We start from the raw sequence: 17,535 nt of genomic DNA, 5'->3' as shown, positions 1-17,535 counted from the left end.
AAAAAGCTTTTCATCAGAAAAAGTGATCATAACGTTGTCAGATTGTGATTAAAAACTCAACTGGTTCACTAATGTCCTTTCAGGAAGGAAACCTTCCATCCTTACCAGGTCTGGTCTATATGTGACTCCAGTCCCACAGCAAAGTGGTTCACTCTTAACTGCCCTCTGCCTAGCGTTGCCAACTCTGGTTGGGTATATTCCTGGAAGTTTCATCACACGACCTCCTGCTTCCAACTGCCCCGTCCCCACCATTGACCGCCTGACGCAGCCATCCTCGCGGACTAATGCCTTCCCATGCCAATTGAAGACGACTCTTAATTGCTCGACTGGATGATGTTTAACTGTGCTGTTTTATCCCATTGCTGCTATTTTTATAACTAATAAAGATTAAAAGAAAATGAAAAAAAAATCACACTTTTTTTTAATGTATCTATGATTTTTCTCTTGGGTTGCTCATAAAATGCCCTGGAGATTAATCTTTAAATTCCAAGAGACTCCAGGACCATCCTGGCGCGTTGGCGATCCTACCCCTGATGTGGTCTAGCAAGCCACACAGTTGTATCATTAAAATCAGATGTGGAGATGCCGGTGATGGACTGGGGTGGACAAATGTAAGGAATCTTACACAGGTTATAGTCCAACAGTTTTATTTGAAAATCACAAGCTTTCGGAGGCTTATGCGATAAATTTCAAGGAATCCCACACACACACACACCTGGCGAAGGAGAAAGCCTCCGAAAGCTTGTGATTTTCAAATAAAACTGTTGGACTATAACCTGGTGTTGTAAGATTCCTTACTAAAATCAGAGCAATAAATGCCGGTTCTGCCAGCAACGTCCACATCCCAAGAATGAATATAAAAAAACATCTCCCGCCCACCGCCCCCCGCAACGAGTACTCGTTATCTGTGCAGACAGCGGGGAGCTGGTGGCTGTCCGCTGCTATCAGGGCGGAGCGGGTTTTGAAACGCGCTGCGGCGTGTCCGTGCTTTCTGTCCCTCTTGGCGCGCGGCGGCGGCGGGCGGCGGCGGCGGGCGGCGGCGAGGTTAGAGTTCACGGTAACGGGCGGCTCGTTGTCAGGGCAGCGCGGGGTGTCGGTGCGAAGTGGCGGCTGTCAGAGCCCGAGCCTGAGCCTGAGCCTCCGCCTTTAGTCGCCCACAGTGCCACCCCCTCACCCCCCGGCCCGAAGATGGCTTTCAGCGAGAGCCGGCCCGAAGCGGCAGAGATGGAACAGGACGAAGGAGCCGGCGGGGAGCCTGATGTTATCGCCAAATCGAACTCCCTGCAAGCGTTCAGCGAGAGCGAGGAGGCCCGGAGCCTGCTGGGCGGCCTGAGAGCCGCGAACGCCGACCTCGCCGCCAGCGAGATGTTAACGCAGAAATTCACCGGTAAAGCGAGGGGGCGGGTGTGTGGGTCCGGGGGTTCGCGCTGCCCCTCCCGCCGGTTACATCACGGCCCCAGTTTGGCTTCTCCGCGGGCAGCGCCACCCTCATCTTCCTCCCTCTCTGACTGGTGCGGTACCTCGCCCAATTCGACCTTTCACATCACGGCTGCTGACTGGCCTGCTGGGGTTTTTTTTGTTTGCTTTGACCACTATTCCAATGCTCTCTTGGCCGGCCTCGCACCCTCCATAAACTTGAGCTCATCCAAAACTCTGCTGCCTGTACCCTAATTTGCAACAAGTCCCGTTCATCCATCCGACCTTCATTGGCTCCCAGTCAGGCAATGCCTCGATTTTAAAAATTCTCATCCTTGTGTTCAAATCCTTCCATGGCCTTGCCTCTCTCTATCTCTGTCACCTTCCCCAGCCCTAAAACCCTCCATGATCTCTCCGCCACTCCTTTTCTAGCTTCTTGCGCATCCACGATTTTCATCGTCTACCATTGGTAACTGTGCCTTCTGCGCCCTTGGCCCTAAGCTTCTGGCACTCCGTCCCTGAACCTCTCTACCTCTTTCCTTAAGACACTACTTAAAACCTACCTACCTGCCCTAATATCTCTTTATGTGGCTCAATGCCAAATTATGTCTCATAACGCTCCTATGAAGTGCTCCTATGATGTGTTGCTACGTTAAAGGCACTATGTAAATGCAAGTTGTTATGAGACTGTAGGCAGGGTTTTTGCGCTGGTGGATGTCACAGCTCAGCCTGACCTGGGCGCACACAGCCACCTTGCTTGCCAAGTGACCAAGAGCCTGGGGCCCTATCTGAGTGCCCACTGTAACCCTGACTGCCTCTTGATCAAGATTAGCAAACTCAGCACAAACATTGGATCCAACTTGGGACTTTCTGGCCTGTACGGCTCAGAGCCACATCACACATTTGTTGCATCTTATACTGAACATAGATTCTCCTCATGATCAGCTGCACGGTTATTTCTCCAAAAATAAGTCTCAATAATCACACTGGCAGCTACTGTTGAAGCTAGTGAAGGCCACCTGACATTAGAGACATGCTTTGCACTGAATATCGATGGCCACTGCCAGCACAAAAAAACTGCCTAATCTCCCTGCATATATTTTAAATACCACGTATTATAAATAACAGAAATCAGGGAGAAATTTCAAGGCAATAATCTTATTTTGGGTCTAGAAAGAGAAAATATTAGAAATTACGCAGCAGGTCAGTTGTCATGTAAAAGAGAGGGCTAGGTTAATATTTCGAGCAGTGATGTTCAACAGAAGTGTCATGGTCAAAAAGAAAGGCCTTTTGTGTTCTATAAAGGAATTCTCCTGACCAGAACATTTCTGATGAAGGAGTTCATTAATTTGTCTTTCTCTTTCAGATGCTGACTGTATTTCCAGCATTTTGTGTTTTATTTCAGATTCTAAGTTTCACTTTTTAAACTCAATCTCAGGGTTTAAGCGATATAAAGCACAGGAACAAATTTTGAATATAGTGATTCTGTAGCTGTGACTTGAAACCAGCAATTAAGTTGGAGCATTGACATAATTCCATGATAAATTATGCACAATTTGTATCAGGATTTTTAAAGTTTTGTTTTTTTGCTACCTTTTTTTGCACTAGTGGAGGCTGTTATTTGCTCCATACCTCACCGTGATGTATTTATAGATGGGCATTAGCTGTTTTATGGCTGAATTTATACTGTACTCTTTGAGAACAAAGCCAATGCGACATGACCATTTGGAGGAGACTTCACACCCCAGATGCATTGGTGTATTCTCCTGGATTGATGCACACCCAAAACACTTGGCTTCAAAGCAAAAGTGACAGTATAGATGACGTTCGCATTAGATGACATTATAACAGGTTAAATGTTATCTGCAGTGTGAATAATAAGGGAATGATTTTGCAATCCTGACACAGAATTATGGGAGAAACAAATGATTGTTATAAGAGGCTTACCAGAATCCTATTTATAAATTGTGTTGTCTACTCACAAATTTATTGCTGATGTTTTGCTGAAAACTGCTAAACATCATTGAAGTAATTGTCCTTCCTGGGACTGTTACAGTCACTCGTAAATTTCACGAACTGCAGCAGGTTATAGCCTACTTACCTGGGACAGTAAATAAAGATCTGAGCTTTTTTTTAATTGTAGCTCACCCCAAATCATAGATATTTGTCATTTTTGCTGTCTTTCCTGTACTTGTCACAAACTAACAGTGACATGATGAGTATTATGTCAGCAGTGTGCTGGGCATGATGACATCAGAGAAGCTGGCATCTCAGTGCTGCTTTACCCAAAATGGTGGACTTGGGGATACAGGGTGAGGAGCTCTGAGATTTAAAAAAATGTGTATATCTTACTGCATTTCTGAATTATGGATGGAATTTACTACCAATTCCTTATAATCAATCTGTTCATTATAAAAGATTGCTGCTTTAAAATTGTAGAACAAAACTGATCTAATTTGTTACTTGTTTACATTCAAAACCTTTGAACTGTACTGGACATTTAAACAATCCCTGGTCAGAGAAAGTTTTATCATTTTTCTATTCAATCGCTGACAGGTAGTAATTGGGTATTTCCTGCATTTTCTGTTCTAATTTCAGATTACTACTTTTTTTTGGCCTTTACTTTTCTATTTGTGCTTTTAACCTCTTCTTGTAAACTTGGCACTCTGTTTACTAATGTAGTGGAAGTGGATCTCACCAATGTCATTAGTAGTAAGTAGTAGTCAAAAGCACCTACGTATAGTATCACAAAATATACTATGTATATCTTGTATTTAAGGCTGTTTTGATCTCATTGTGCCAGACCGGCCACAGAAGTTGTTACTTCTATGTAACATGAGGTATACCTAAGGATGTGCATTGCAGTGTCTGAGCGTTAGGACACTAGGCATGTGGCATGGATGCGATGGGACAGAGAGAGAAACACAACTACATCTTTTACAACATGAGAATCTTTATCTTATCTCAGACTGTGAATATTACCCTATAACTGAGGGAGTGCTTTGCCTCACTCAGTATATCTATCTATTTGTCAGTCTTGGATAAGAAACTTGCAGTGTAGTGATTGGCAAATTAAGGATGTTTGTCTTCAAACCTAATGTCTGATCTTCATTACAATTGCTTAGGAGTGCAATTTGTACGGTAAACATTTTTGGTGTGATTTTGTGTTGCCAATAACTCTCATAAATAAAACAAACCTAGTTGAACGTGTGACACCTTAAACAAAACCAAACATTGCTGGCTATAGTTTATTAGACCACAAAAATATTTAGACATTTTGAAAGGATGTGAAACATTGAAACTGTTTGTAAGAATATAATAAATAGCAGCAGGAATAGGCCATACAGTCCCTCGAGCCTGCTCCGCCGTTCAATTAGATCTTGGCTGATCTTCGACTCATGACCCTGTCTCTTCAGATGCTTTGAACGGCATAAAACAAACAATTACTATTATTAAAATAAACCGTTGCTTTGATATGTGCTTTGTTTTTCAAGCATTCATTGTGGAATTAAAGCAACTTTTTTTTAAATTTACTCAAATTTCTTGCAGTCAAAACATCAGTTTTACGATTAGTTGATTTTTTTTTCATCAAAAGATTAACACTTTAGCCAGGCTCCCTGGAATTGCTTGTAGTGAATGGCAGAGGTAGTAAAGCTAATCCTTAGAATGATTTCCAGTTTTAAAAATAATTTTCAAAGAGTCTTTATGCATTTTACGAAGCTTGTTTATCAATGATTTCTTAACTTGCACTTCCAGAAAGTTCCTTCCTGGTTTTCTTTCCTTTATTTCCTTTGTTCCTGTACAGCTTCTGTCCACCCAAGTGATGGTCTCCTTTCCATAAACTCCATCAGTTTTGCTCTATGATCAAGGTTCAAGCTCCACTCCAGGACTTGAGAATAATCTAAGGCTGATATTGCAGTACAGTACTGTATGAGAGGTGCCATCGTTTGGCTGAGTGTTAAACTGAGGCCCTGTATGCTTGTTCAGGTGAACATAAAAGATTCCATGGCACGATTTGAAAAAGAGCAGGGAGTTCTTCCAGTTTCGTGGCCAATATTCCTCCCTCAACTAACACCTCCAAAAATAGGTTAATTGGTCATTCATCTCTTTTGCTGTTTGTGTGACTTTGCTGTTGCATTTGCCCCAATAACAACAATGACTTCAAGTCATTCATTGGTTGTGAAGCGCTTTTCGAGATATGCTGCGGATGTAATAAAATGCTATATAAATGCAACTTATTTTTTCAGACTTGGTATAGCAGGATAGCATAATGGTCAGTTGTTCATCCTCTGAGCTGAACTAGCTTGTGGTGGCTTTGTGTTCCATCCAGTGAACTGAGAAGGCAAATTCAATTGGTACATAGCTCTGAAAGAAGAAAGACTTGCACTTATATAGCGCCTTTCACGACTTCAGGATGTCCCAAAGCGCTTTACAGCCAATTATGTATCTTTGAAATGCAGTCACTGTTGTAATGTAGGAAACGGGGTAGCCAATTTGTACACAGCAAGGTCCCATAAACAGTAATGTGGTAACAACCAGACAATATCACACCTCTGAGACTCAAAGTCATAAAGATCTGGTTGGGAGGGAGTATAACAAGGCCAGTATTGTTTCTGTTCATGAAAAATTTGATTTCCACCTGATACTAATGTTTGTATATTGCATAATCAAACATATTTTTCCCACTAATAGATTTTTCTTCCTTTTTGTAGTCATAATGGATAAATACCAGGAACAGCCTCATCTGCTGGACCCACACTTGGGTAAGACCATATGTCTGAAGGGAATACATTCTATTCTTCTAGTCTGTGGATTAAGGAGAAGATAGCGTATGTGTAATATATTCCACATAAAGTATTTGAACTCCAGCATAAACAGACAACCTATCCATTTGTTGTATATACTGGCATAGGTGCAATAGGCCGAATGGCTTTTTCGGTGCTTTAAAATTATATGATTTTGTGTTGTCAGACTGACAGAAAAATTCACAAGAATTTGATGTAAAATTCTTTTGAGGTGAATAACTTCTTAGCCATGTAATTGTTTTTACATCAGAAATGCAGCAATATATGTTAGCTTTAAATTGTCTTTAAATTGCTGTGGTTTGGTGTGTACAAAATATGTAATGTTGAAGTATGTGATATCTATTAATAAATATATCACTGAGGATAGCTCCTAAGCATTAGAGTCACAAGTGAATCAAAAAGGTGATGCTAACTAGTTAGATACATATAGGGTTTATGTCATAGTCTGCAGTATCATATTTTATTGGTGACAGTGATATGTTTGTTTGTACACTTAAATTAGTGTAAAAGTTTTAACTTTTTGTACATATTATGGAAATTATCATGGATATTAATATTAGTTTGCTGTGATCTGCATCCTACCTGTCCAGCAATCCATGTCTGCCATCTTGAAGATTCTCCTGAGCAAGCTAGCTTAAATATGATGATCTGTTTTCCCACACCTGGTTTACAATTCTCGTTTTGTTACTTGCTTTCAATCAATCCTGAAAATCTTAGTGCAAAACACTGTCTTGCTGTGGACGCTTTCTGCCGGTTGCTTCAACTCCATATATTTTGCTGTTCAATGAAGGGTGTTGTACACTCATATACCTTTTGTTACACACAATCAATTTAATGTTTTCCAGTACCCTTGCAGTCTTCTAGCATATCTGTCAGCCTTTTGTTACCACTTGCTAGGTTTGCAGTTCAAACTTCTATTTGTCTGCCAAATTTGACCTCTTTTGGCTGTTTCGATTTCCATGGCGTTTTGTATCACTGAGAGGAAGGAAGGGAGTTTTTTTTTAAACTGGAAACTATCTTGAATAAATGTTGTACTAGGACACAATTTTCATCCCTTCAAAATATCGCCATCGTTGAATCAACTTTTATAAAAACGTAAAGACTTCGTATGTTAACTTTGGCTGCCAGCTTATTCATGTGTCAGCAAGAATGCTCTGAGCTGCAAAGTTCTCCATTACTGTTGTTAGGTCTACTGTGTGATTGGCCTTCAGGAGCTGCAATTAGATGGGGCAGTAATTCAGCAATTCCTGTTTTAGTTGTTTTATTAATATAATATGAATATTTACTTCAGTGCGTCAATGATTTCTAATTCTCCTCTCCCTCATATTGATGTTGTATATCCGTTTCTTTCTGTCCATGAATACTAGCTTGTCATGTTAATATCTTTAAGCTCCACTTGGATTTAAAGCAAACCACATTAGTGTTCTCTCATGACACAGTACATGTATGTAGAAAATGGGTAAAACTGTATTCACTGATCTGAATATGTTTGGAAGGTGGTCACTCTGGTTTGAAATGATAGAGCATAGAATCAAAAGATGACATTCTGAGTGTCCCTTGAGGCTGCTTGAATACAGACCATAAGGATGTAATATTACTATTGACTTCCTTTATAGCTGACTTGCTTGACACTACCTCAAGCTGCAGATGGATGAAAATTCAATTCTTTGGATTGTCAGTCCTTGCTTTATGTCTTAGGAAAGCTTTCCTTTAGCAGGAACCTGTTTTATGATGATATAATGGATCTCTTGGTACCTTTGTGATGGATCTTTCTTTACAATTTTATTTTTTTAATTGTGCTTCTAGAATGGATGCTGAATATGCTGCTGGACATAGTGCGCAATGAGCATTCTCCTTCATCTCTTGTTCATCTTGCCTTCAAATTCCTTTACCTCATCTCAAAGGTACTCTGCATAAAGTATGCACTTGAAGGAATTATTGAGAACTCTTATTATTGCACTGATCAAATATTGTAAGATTAAAATCTTGCACTGTAAGCGTGATAACTGGTTTGGATAACTGCTGTCTATTTATCAATTCAGTCTGTTAAGGAGAGAAGGGCTTGATTTCTCTTTTCAGTGTTTGAACAAGATAACTAATCCATCTTAAATTCTGGATGTGATAGTCATAAAAGAAGCATCTTAGGTAGCTTATAATTTATTTTGTAGTCAGCATAGCTAGAACTTGGAAAATTGACCTAAGTTATTCCAAATTATGTCATCTAAAAGTCAATAGTTATGTCACCAGAATTATCAACAGGTTTTTTTGTCCATGTCTTACATTGGCATCTTCCGGGACCAATTTTCTGAGTGGCAAAATGCAAGAATTTTAGTAACACGACAAGGAGTACATGTATGAAATAATGCTTAGTTTTCAAAACTAGTGCGCAACATACTGTGTTTTAGAAATGATTCAAACAAAGTTTTTAAATTCAGTTTTATTTATTTTTACTGACTTGATCTTTAGTGCTGTCTCCTCAGTAAGTTGTATTTGTTCGTATCCATTCATTTGGCAGTGTGGTTCGTGTGTCAAAGATAAGTCCATGTTGCTTCACACATTATTTGAAATGTCATAAGATACGGTTCAAACTTTGGAAACGTAGATCTTAAATCTACATGGAATAAGAATATAAACTGGGTAAATTATTTTGGCATTTTGTGTTTATGATTTTGACCCGGATTGTTTAATTGGCATTGCCTCTGATTTGTTGCGCTGACATGCAGTATTGGAGGAGCAGAAATTTTCTCCCATTAAATATTGGGAAGATGGAAATCATTGCCGTCGGTCCCCGCCACAAACTCTGTTCCCTAGCCACTGACTTCACCCCTCTCCCTGGTCACTGCCTGAGGCTGAACCAGACCGTTTGCAACCTTGGCGTACTTTTTGACCCTGAACTCAGCTTCCGACCCTATATCCTCACCATCACCAAGACTGCCTACTTTCACCTTTGTAACATCGCCCGTCTCCACCCCTGCCTCAGCTCATCTGCCGCTGAAACCCTCGTCCGTGCCTTTGTTATTGCTAGACTCAACTATTCCAATGCTCTCCTGGCCGGTCTCCCACCTTACACCCCCCGTAACCTTGAGCTCATCCAAACTCTGCTGCCGGTATCCTATGCCCGAAAGATCAATCACCTGACTTTTCTCATTAGATGCTGACTGGCCTGCTGTTTTTTTTTGTATTGACCATTATTCCAATCCTCTCCTGGCCAGCCTCGCACCCTCAATAAACTTGAGCTCATCCAAAACTCTACCCTTACTCACACCAAGTCCCATTCACCCATCATTCCCTATGCTCGCTGACCTACATTGGTTCCCAGTCCGGCAACTCCTCGATTTTAAAAATTCTCATTCTTGTTTTCAAATCCCTCCGTGGCCTCGCCCCTCCCCATCTCTGTAACCTCCTCCAGCCCTACAACCGTCCGAGATCTCTGTGCCCCTCCACTTCTGGCCTCTGGGATATCCTCGATTTTTGTCGTTCCACCAATGGCGGCCATGCCTTTACTGCCTAGGCCCTAAGCTCATGAATTCTTTCCCTAAACCTCTCCGCCTCTCTACCTCTTTCTTCTCCTTTAAGATGTTCCTTTGACTAAACTTATGATCACCTGTCCTAATTTCTTCTTATATGGCTCATTGCCAAATTTTGCTTGATAGCGCTCCTGTGAAGCTCCTTTATGACGTTTCACTATGTTAAAGGCGCTATATAAATGCAAGTTACTGTTGCTTGGTTGTCATTGGTTTTTAATACACCAATGTCTAAATTTGCTTCCTTCTATTTGTTGAAGTTAATGTTACAATATGTTTTCCTGTCTGTAAGTATGTATTACTTAACAGACTGACATTTAGAACAATTAATTTTGCCATTGCAGGTGCGTGGCTATAAATATTTTTTGAGATTGTTCCCTCATGAAGTGGTGGATTTGCAGCCAGTATTGAATCTACTCACTCAGCAAGACCCAAAAGATTGTGATGTAAGTACAGTGTCATGATTCAGGATTTTTTTGGACTATTTTCGACAGAAAAGATTTGGATGAACAATTACTTTTAATGAGTTTTTTAAAAGCAATGTGTATTCTTAAGAGATCTTTTAAAAAAAAACTGGCACCCAAGTCATGGGTGGTTAATATGCTACACAGAAGTTGTTTGTCCCAGCAAATAAACAATGAATCATTTGTTAGCTTGTCTAAGTAATTAGCAAACACCTCTCACCCACTATGTTGGAAAACCCTTTGATCTTTGCCTATCTGTGAAGTGGGGTTAGAGAGAGAGATACACAGACAACAAAATGGGTATCTGGCTTTTGGAAAGAGGATGCTGCACAGACAGCAGAAGGTTGTGAAAGACAAGAGTGCAGGGAGGGAAGTGCTGCACTGGGTTGTAGGACAGAATGCTGAGGAGTTAGTCTATTTAATTCAAGCCAGACGCCCCATTAAAATGGGGTAGTGTCTTGTGTTCAGTATTTTAATGCTATATGGAGATAAGTTGCATCGATTGAACAAAGTGAACGTGATCATGAGTATTGCACTGTATATTCAGCTGACTGGAATAAAGCAGTGTAACAATTCATACCAAGCCTCACCTCATTGTGTTAACTCAATCCATCTTTGGAGATATTGAAGAAATATGTGCAAAAGACACAGCTATCCAGTTCAATGACACAGGCGCTTCTATTGTTAGACCCCCCACCCCCCCCAGGTCCCGCTATCGCACAAGTAGATGTAGGGCAATGTGAATAACTCCCTTAAAAGTAATATGCTCAGGCATCTTATAGGAGTAATTGGAACCATTGAACCTGAAATGGTATCTATGGGACACTTGAATTTATAACATAAGAGCATAACAAAAGTGCACCAACTTGTGTGAAATTATTGAGTGAGAAGTAGTAAAACCACGTCTATCTTTGTATGTTCAGGAAGCCACAGATTTCTCCAAGGCTTCTCCAAGTGCCAAGTTTATATGATCCTTCTGGAGCTGCTACCTCGAAAATCAGTACAGAGTTCAGCTGTTTGAACATGTTCCTATGTATGCAAGAGGCTGCTGATGGGAATGCATACCGTCTCAGGCCTTCAACTTTGTAGATGGCCTGTGGTTAGTGTGGGGGGTGGGGGGGGGAGTGTTTTTGGTTGGTTGTCTTGGATCTGTGGGAGGTCTGGTGGCTGGAGTCCTGGGGAAAAGCTTGGGGGAGTAGGAAGCTGGCCGATAAATTGATCAGCTGTTCAGTGCCAGCTCATCCTGCGTGTACACGTAATGGGCGTGAATGCTGCTGGAGAGGACTTCGGTGGATAAGTGGGGAAAGGCAGAACAACTAGCAGCATAATTTGGAGACTTGATTTTCTCCTATTTTTTATTATTTGCCCTTGGGGCATGGATCCCTTCATTGTGGTACATAATCAAGGGACCTATATAGGAAAAACAAGATTAATTACAACCAAGCCCTTTCTCTGCTTTTTGTACTGAAAACCCTTTTTAAAAAAATTTTGTGCACAAGTTTCTTGTTTTCGGTATAAATTTGTCATATCAAAATAGTAGAATTGTCCCTTTTCAGATCCCCTTCCCTAAAATGTTTGTTGTGTTCTTGTAAAAGTTGAGGTATTTATTGATTGGTTGCAATCCCTTAATTTCATTTTCAATTTGTGCAAAATAGTACATTTATATCTATTGAAATCCATTTGCCACTCCTTAGCCCATCTGGTTAATTTGTCCTTTAATTTCATTCATCGACAATGACCTGTTGCTCCTATGCTAATTGCTCTTTATGGCTCTTCGATCTTTAGGCGACCACTGTTATTTTTGTAAAATGCTTTTTAATACATTCCCATTATTGATGTTAGATGAACTGGTTATAACTTCCCAGTTCTTGTCTTAACGTTTGCTATTTTTCAGTCCCTAGACACAGCCTTTGTGCTTTAGGAGCTATTAAAGGCTAAGTAGCCATGTCAACATAATTTTTAAATGAGTGAAAATAACTTGCCAGATTTTTCTCTCCATGTTTGGCCGCAAAGATTGTCTGGCTGCAGCATATAGAGGAAAATTGGTCTGGGAAGATCACATGCCAACAATGGACCCTGCCTGATTTTCCATATATTTAAATTAATGGGTGAAAAATCAGGAAGACTTAATTATGCGAATGATCCTTTTTGCCCTGTTTTTCTCCATGCACTGCGACCAGAAGATTCTTTACGCAATTAGAGGAAACTCTTGCTGTAACATCTTGTGTATAAGTACACTTCTCTGCATATTTTAATCTGTTAATGTTTTAATCTTTTAATAGTGGTTTAAGCTTTTACTGACAAATGCAGGCCTAAATGGGAATGGTTTGTAGTTGTGCCCCATTTACACTAATTTCGCAGCAAGGTATTCCATGCTTGTTTCCTGGCTGTACATTTATTAGTCGTAAATGCAAATTTATCTTTGAGGCACTTATGCTTGTTTCATATATTATAGTATCATAGTACAATACAGTACAGAAGGAAGCCATTCAGCCCATCGTGCCTGTGCCGGCTCTTTGGTAGAGCTATCCAATTAGTCCCATTCCCCTGCTCTTTCCCCATAGCCCTATAAATTTTTTTCCCTTCAAGTATTTATCCAATTCCCTTTTGAAAGTTACTATTGAATCTGCTTCCACCACCCTTTCAGGCAATACATTCCAGACCATTACAATTCGCTGCTTGAAAAAATGTTTCGTCATGTCGCCGCTGGTTTTTTTGCCGATCATCTTAGATCTATGTCCTCTGGTTACCGACTCTTCTGCCACTGGAAACGGTTTCTCCTTATTTACTCTATCAAAACCGTTCATGATTTTGAACACCTCTATCAAATTTCCTCTTAACCTTCTCTGATCTAAGGAGAACAACCCCAGCTGCTCCACATAACTGAAGGCCCTCATCTTTGGTACCATTCCAGTCAATCTCTTCTGCATCCTCTCTAAGGCCTTGACATCCTTCCTAAAGTGTGGTGCCCGGAATTGAGCACGATAGTCCAGCTGAGGCCTAACCAGTGTTTTATTAAGGTTTAGCATAACTTCCCTGTTTTGGTACTCTAACCTCTATTAATAAAGCCCACGATCCCATATGCTTTTTTAGCCGTCTTCTCCTGCCACCTTTAAAGATTTGCGTAAAAACACCCCCAGGTCTCTACATCACCTTTAAAATTGTACCATTTAGTTTATATAGGACAAAGTCAGCATAGCTTTACGAAGGGGAAGTCATGTCTGACAAATTTGCTTGAGTTCTTTGAGGACATAACGTACAGGGTGGATAAAGGGGAACCAGTGGACGTAGTGTATTTAGACTTCCAGAAGGCATTCGACAAGGTGCCACATAAAAGATTATTGCTCAAGATAAAGAATCACTGGATTGGGGGTAATATTCTGGCATGGGTGGAGGATTGGTTATCTTACAGGAAGCAGAGAGTTGGGATAAATGGTTCATTCTCGGACTGGCAACCAGTAGCCAGTGGTGTTCCGCAGGGGTCGGTGCTGGGTCCCCAACTCTTTACAATCTATATTAACGATTTGGAGGAGGGGACCGAGTGTAACATATCGAAGTTTGCAGATGATACAGAGGAGGGAAAGTGGAGAGTGAGGAGAACATAAAAAACCTACAAGGGGATATAGACAGGCTGGGTGAGTGGGCAGAGATTTGGCAGATGCAATACAATATTGGAAAATGTGAGGTTATGCACTTTGGCAGGAAAAATCAGAGAGCAAGTTATTATCTTAATGGTGAGAAACTGGAAAGTACTGCAGTACAAAGGGATCTGGGGGTCCTAGTGCAAGAAAATCAAAAAGTTAGTATGCAGGTGCAGCAGGTGATCAAGAAGGCCAACGGAATGTTGGCTTTTATTGCTAGGGGGATAGAATATAAAAACAGGGAGGTATTGCTGCAGTTATATAAGGTATTGGTGAGACCGCACCTGGAATACTGCATACAGTTTTGGTGTCCATACTTAAGAAAAGACATACTTGCTCTCGAGGCAGTATAAAGAAGGTTCACTCGGTTAATCCCGGGGATGAGGGGGCGGACATATGAGGAGAGGTTGAGTAGATTGGGACTCTACTCATTGGAGTTCAGAAGAATGAGAGGCGATCTTATTGAAACATATAAGATTGTGAAGGGGCTTGATCGGGTGGATGCGGTAAGGATGTTCCCAAGGATGGGTGAAACTAGAACTAGGGGGCTGCTCTTTCAAAACTGAGATGAGGAGAAACTTCTTCACTCAGAGGGTAGTAGGTCTGTGGAATTTGCTGCCCCAGGAAGCTGTGGAAGCTACATCGTTAAATAAATTTAAAACCGAAATAGACAGTTTCCTAGAAGGAAATGGAATTAGGGGTTACGGGGAGCGGGCAGGAAAGTGGACATGAATTTAGATTTGAGGTTAGGATCAGATCAGCCATGATCTTATTGAATGGCAGAGCAGGCTCGAGGGGCCGATTGGCCTACTCCTGCTCCTATTTCTTATGTTCTTATATATTGCCACTCCTCATTCTTCCTACCATATTGATAGTGAAAAAAGAAAAAGAGCTTGAGAATCCAATTCTGCTTTGCATGCATATTGTAGTTTAGATGACTATGATAGTTTTAAAGCCAAGTCACAAACAATGAGATCTACTGTTGCTTTAAGAATTGTTTTGACATTTCATAGGGATTGACACAACCATATTAGTGTTGCTGCTATTAGAATTTCATAAACTAGCATACAAGTTCATATATAAATGGGGACCTTAACTTTTTTAAACCATTATTAAAACATTAAATGTAAAATATGATAGTATTTTATATTTTTTTCAATATACATTGTGATGTATTATAATTTTAAGTCTTTTTACAGTTCCGCTTCTTGTGCTTGCACTTGCTTTGCTGGACGAGATGATTTAGGCTGAAGACTACTTAAAGGCCTATGTTCCATTGTCATCAGGCAACTGAACTGCTTGTCTTCATACAGATTCTTAGTGTGGGACTGCTTCTAACAGTTCACCTCTTTTTGCTGACTAGTTAATGGTAACAGCCCACTTTTAGTCCATTGCAGCATTGCTCTAGGTGTCCTGTTTTTCATGCATTGACAAACAAATTCAATTTGTTGCTTAATACCACCCCCTTTGCCATAGGAAATGTTTGTGTATAGTGTGGGAGAGGTTCCTGTTATGATGCCATTTTATCCATTGATCTGTCCACAATTGCTAAACTGTTGCTTCAATAAGTTTAAAAACAAAAGTCCATCTGATTTTAACCAATTTCCTTTCATTGGACCTACAGTAGATTCCTTTTGAAAATAAGCATGTTGGGGGTCTCTGGTGCCTCAGTTCATGATTCTTCTCCCATCCCACCAGTCACATACATCCTCAAGATGATGGAGTTATTGCAGCTGCCTTCTGCAGGGATGCAGTCCATTAAGAAGTGCCTAAGTTCTCATTGGGTGGGAATAAATGACACTCAACCCACTGGTTTTCTCTTACCTGCCCAAGACTGGTGTTCAGGAGGCCTCATTATTAATGTCATTTTAGTCCTGAATTCAAATATTGGCCTCCTAGATCGTATTCTGGTGTTCCAATGCATTTTTTTATAAGTTATAATGTTATGCAACTATACTTTTCTTTGTGTATTTCAGACCTGGGAGACTCGTTACATACTTTTATTGTGGTTATCCATGACCTGTTTACTCCCATTTGATATGGCACGACTTGATGGTAATAACTCGAGACAAGCAGGACAATCTAGGACACCAACGATGGATCGGATTTTGAGTGTAGCAAAGGTTAGTGCTGTGCCTCTCTGCTGCGTTATAATTGTCAGTTTTAAATTTGTTTTAAGTTAAACCGGGGTTTCATTTCTTGAAGAATAGAATACAAAAGCAGGGAAGTAATGTTAAATTCATGCAGAATCTTGATTAGGCCACTCCAGGGAATACTGGTGCAGTTCTGGTCTCCATATTACAAAAAGGATAATGAAACACTGGAGAAAATGCAGAAATGCATTACAAGGATGTTATCAGAATTGAGAGGTTGATTTTGGTAGGAGGAATAAGGAGGCCACTTATTCCTTGGAAGGCAAGAAACTAAGGGGTAGAGGAGCAAAGAGATCTTTGAATACAGATACATAAATCGTTAAGTGTTAACACAAATTGATAAAACCATAAAGAGTGCAAACTTAAATGGACAGAATGTGGGACTGGATAAGAAGTTGGATTAAAAAAATAGGAAACAGAGAGTGCTCATGAGAGGTGCAATTTGAAATTGGAAGAGTGGAATAGTCTAGTGGTCATTGCTTGAATCCTGCTGTTCCTTATCTTTATAAATGATCTAAACGCAGAGAGAGGGTGGATGTATTTAAAGAGGAGGATTTTAAACTTGGGTTGGGGAGCCAGTGTAGGTCAACACGAACAGGGTGATGGACAAATGGGATTTAGTGCAGGACATGATACATGTAGCAGATATTTGGACAAGTTGAAGTTTATGGAGGGTGGAGGATGGGAGGCCAGCAAGGAGATTAAGATTAAAAGTAGTTGCATCTGGACACGATGAAGGCATGTATAAGGGGTTTCAGAGGTGATGGGGCTGAGGTAGGGGCAGAGATGGGCAAATGTTGCAGAGGTGGAAATAAGTGGTCTTCCTGCTGCAGAGTATCTGGGGTCTGAAGCTCATCTTAGAGTAGAACAGAATGCTGAGGTTGCAAACAGTCTGGTTCAACCTGAGATAGTGGCCGGGGAGAGAGATGGAATTACTAACCAGAGAGCTGAGTTTGTGGCAGGGGTCGAAGAAGGTGCCTTTGGTCTTCCCACTGTGGTGCTCGAGGAAGTTAAAACTCATTGGATTGGAGGTCATACAAGGAGAGCACAGTTCAGAGGTTCAGTTATGGGGTCAAGAGAGGCAGTTGAGAGGTAGAGGTGGGTATCATCAGTGTACGTATGGAAGCTGACGTTTGGGAATGATGTCTCTGAGGAGCAGGTTGTGTCCGATTGGTGGGGTGGGGGGGGTGGTTAGGATAGATCCTTGGAGGACTCTGGAAGTGACAGTGCAAGGTGAGAAGAAAAGCCATTGTTCAAGATGTTCTGGCTGGGTTTGCATAAGTAGGAGCGGAATCGTGCAAGTGCAGTCCCAAGGAGCTGGACAGTGGAGAAGGATGGCATTGATTTTTTCGCACACTGTGGCGAGATCGAGGATGTGGAGTGATACAGCACCATGGTCACAGAGGATGTTATTTGTGATTCTGTTTAGGTACTGTGAGATGGGCAGATGTTGGATTTGAGGAATTTACAGAAGAGATGGGCACGGAGCTGTGAAGCAACAGCATGTTTAAGGGCCATAGAGAGTAAAGGAG

At 41.0% G+C, this 17,535-nt stretch overlaps 1 protein-coding gene across 1 annotated transcript in view; it reads left to right on the top strand.

Annotated features, from left to right (window-relative positions):
• Positions 1-954: 954 nt before the first annotated feature.
• tbcd (tubulin folding cofactor D) overlaps positions 955-17,535 on the top strand; it is a 259,910-nt gene continuing 243,329 nt past the window's right edge. Inside the window, exons 1-5 of the mRNA XM_068004296.1 lie at positions 955-1,387; positions 6,129-6,179; positions 8,028-8,125; positions 10,090-10,191; positions 15,827-15,973. Of these exons, the coding sequence (XP_067860397.1) occupies positions 1,189-1,387; positions 6,129-6,179; positions 8,028-8,125; positions 10,090-10,191; positions 15,827-15,973 (597 nt within the window). The 5' untranslated portion in view covers positions 955-1,188. The remainder of the gene's footprint in view (positions 1,388-6,128; positions 6,180-8,027; positions 8,126-10,089; positions 10,192-15,826; positions 15,974-17,535) is intronic.

This window comes from Heptranchias perlo, chromosome 23 (assembly GCF_035084215.1).
Source record: "Heptranchias perlo isolate sHepPer1 chromosome 23, sHepPer1.hap1, whole genome shotgun sequence".
Classification (NCBI taxonomy): Eukaryota; Metazoa; Chordata; class Chondrichthyes; order Hexanchiformes; family Hexanchidae; genus Heptranchias; species Heptranchias perlo.
This window is presented reverse-complemented; position numbering and strand designations above follow the sequence as displayed.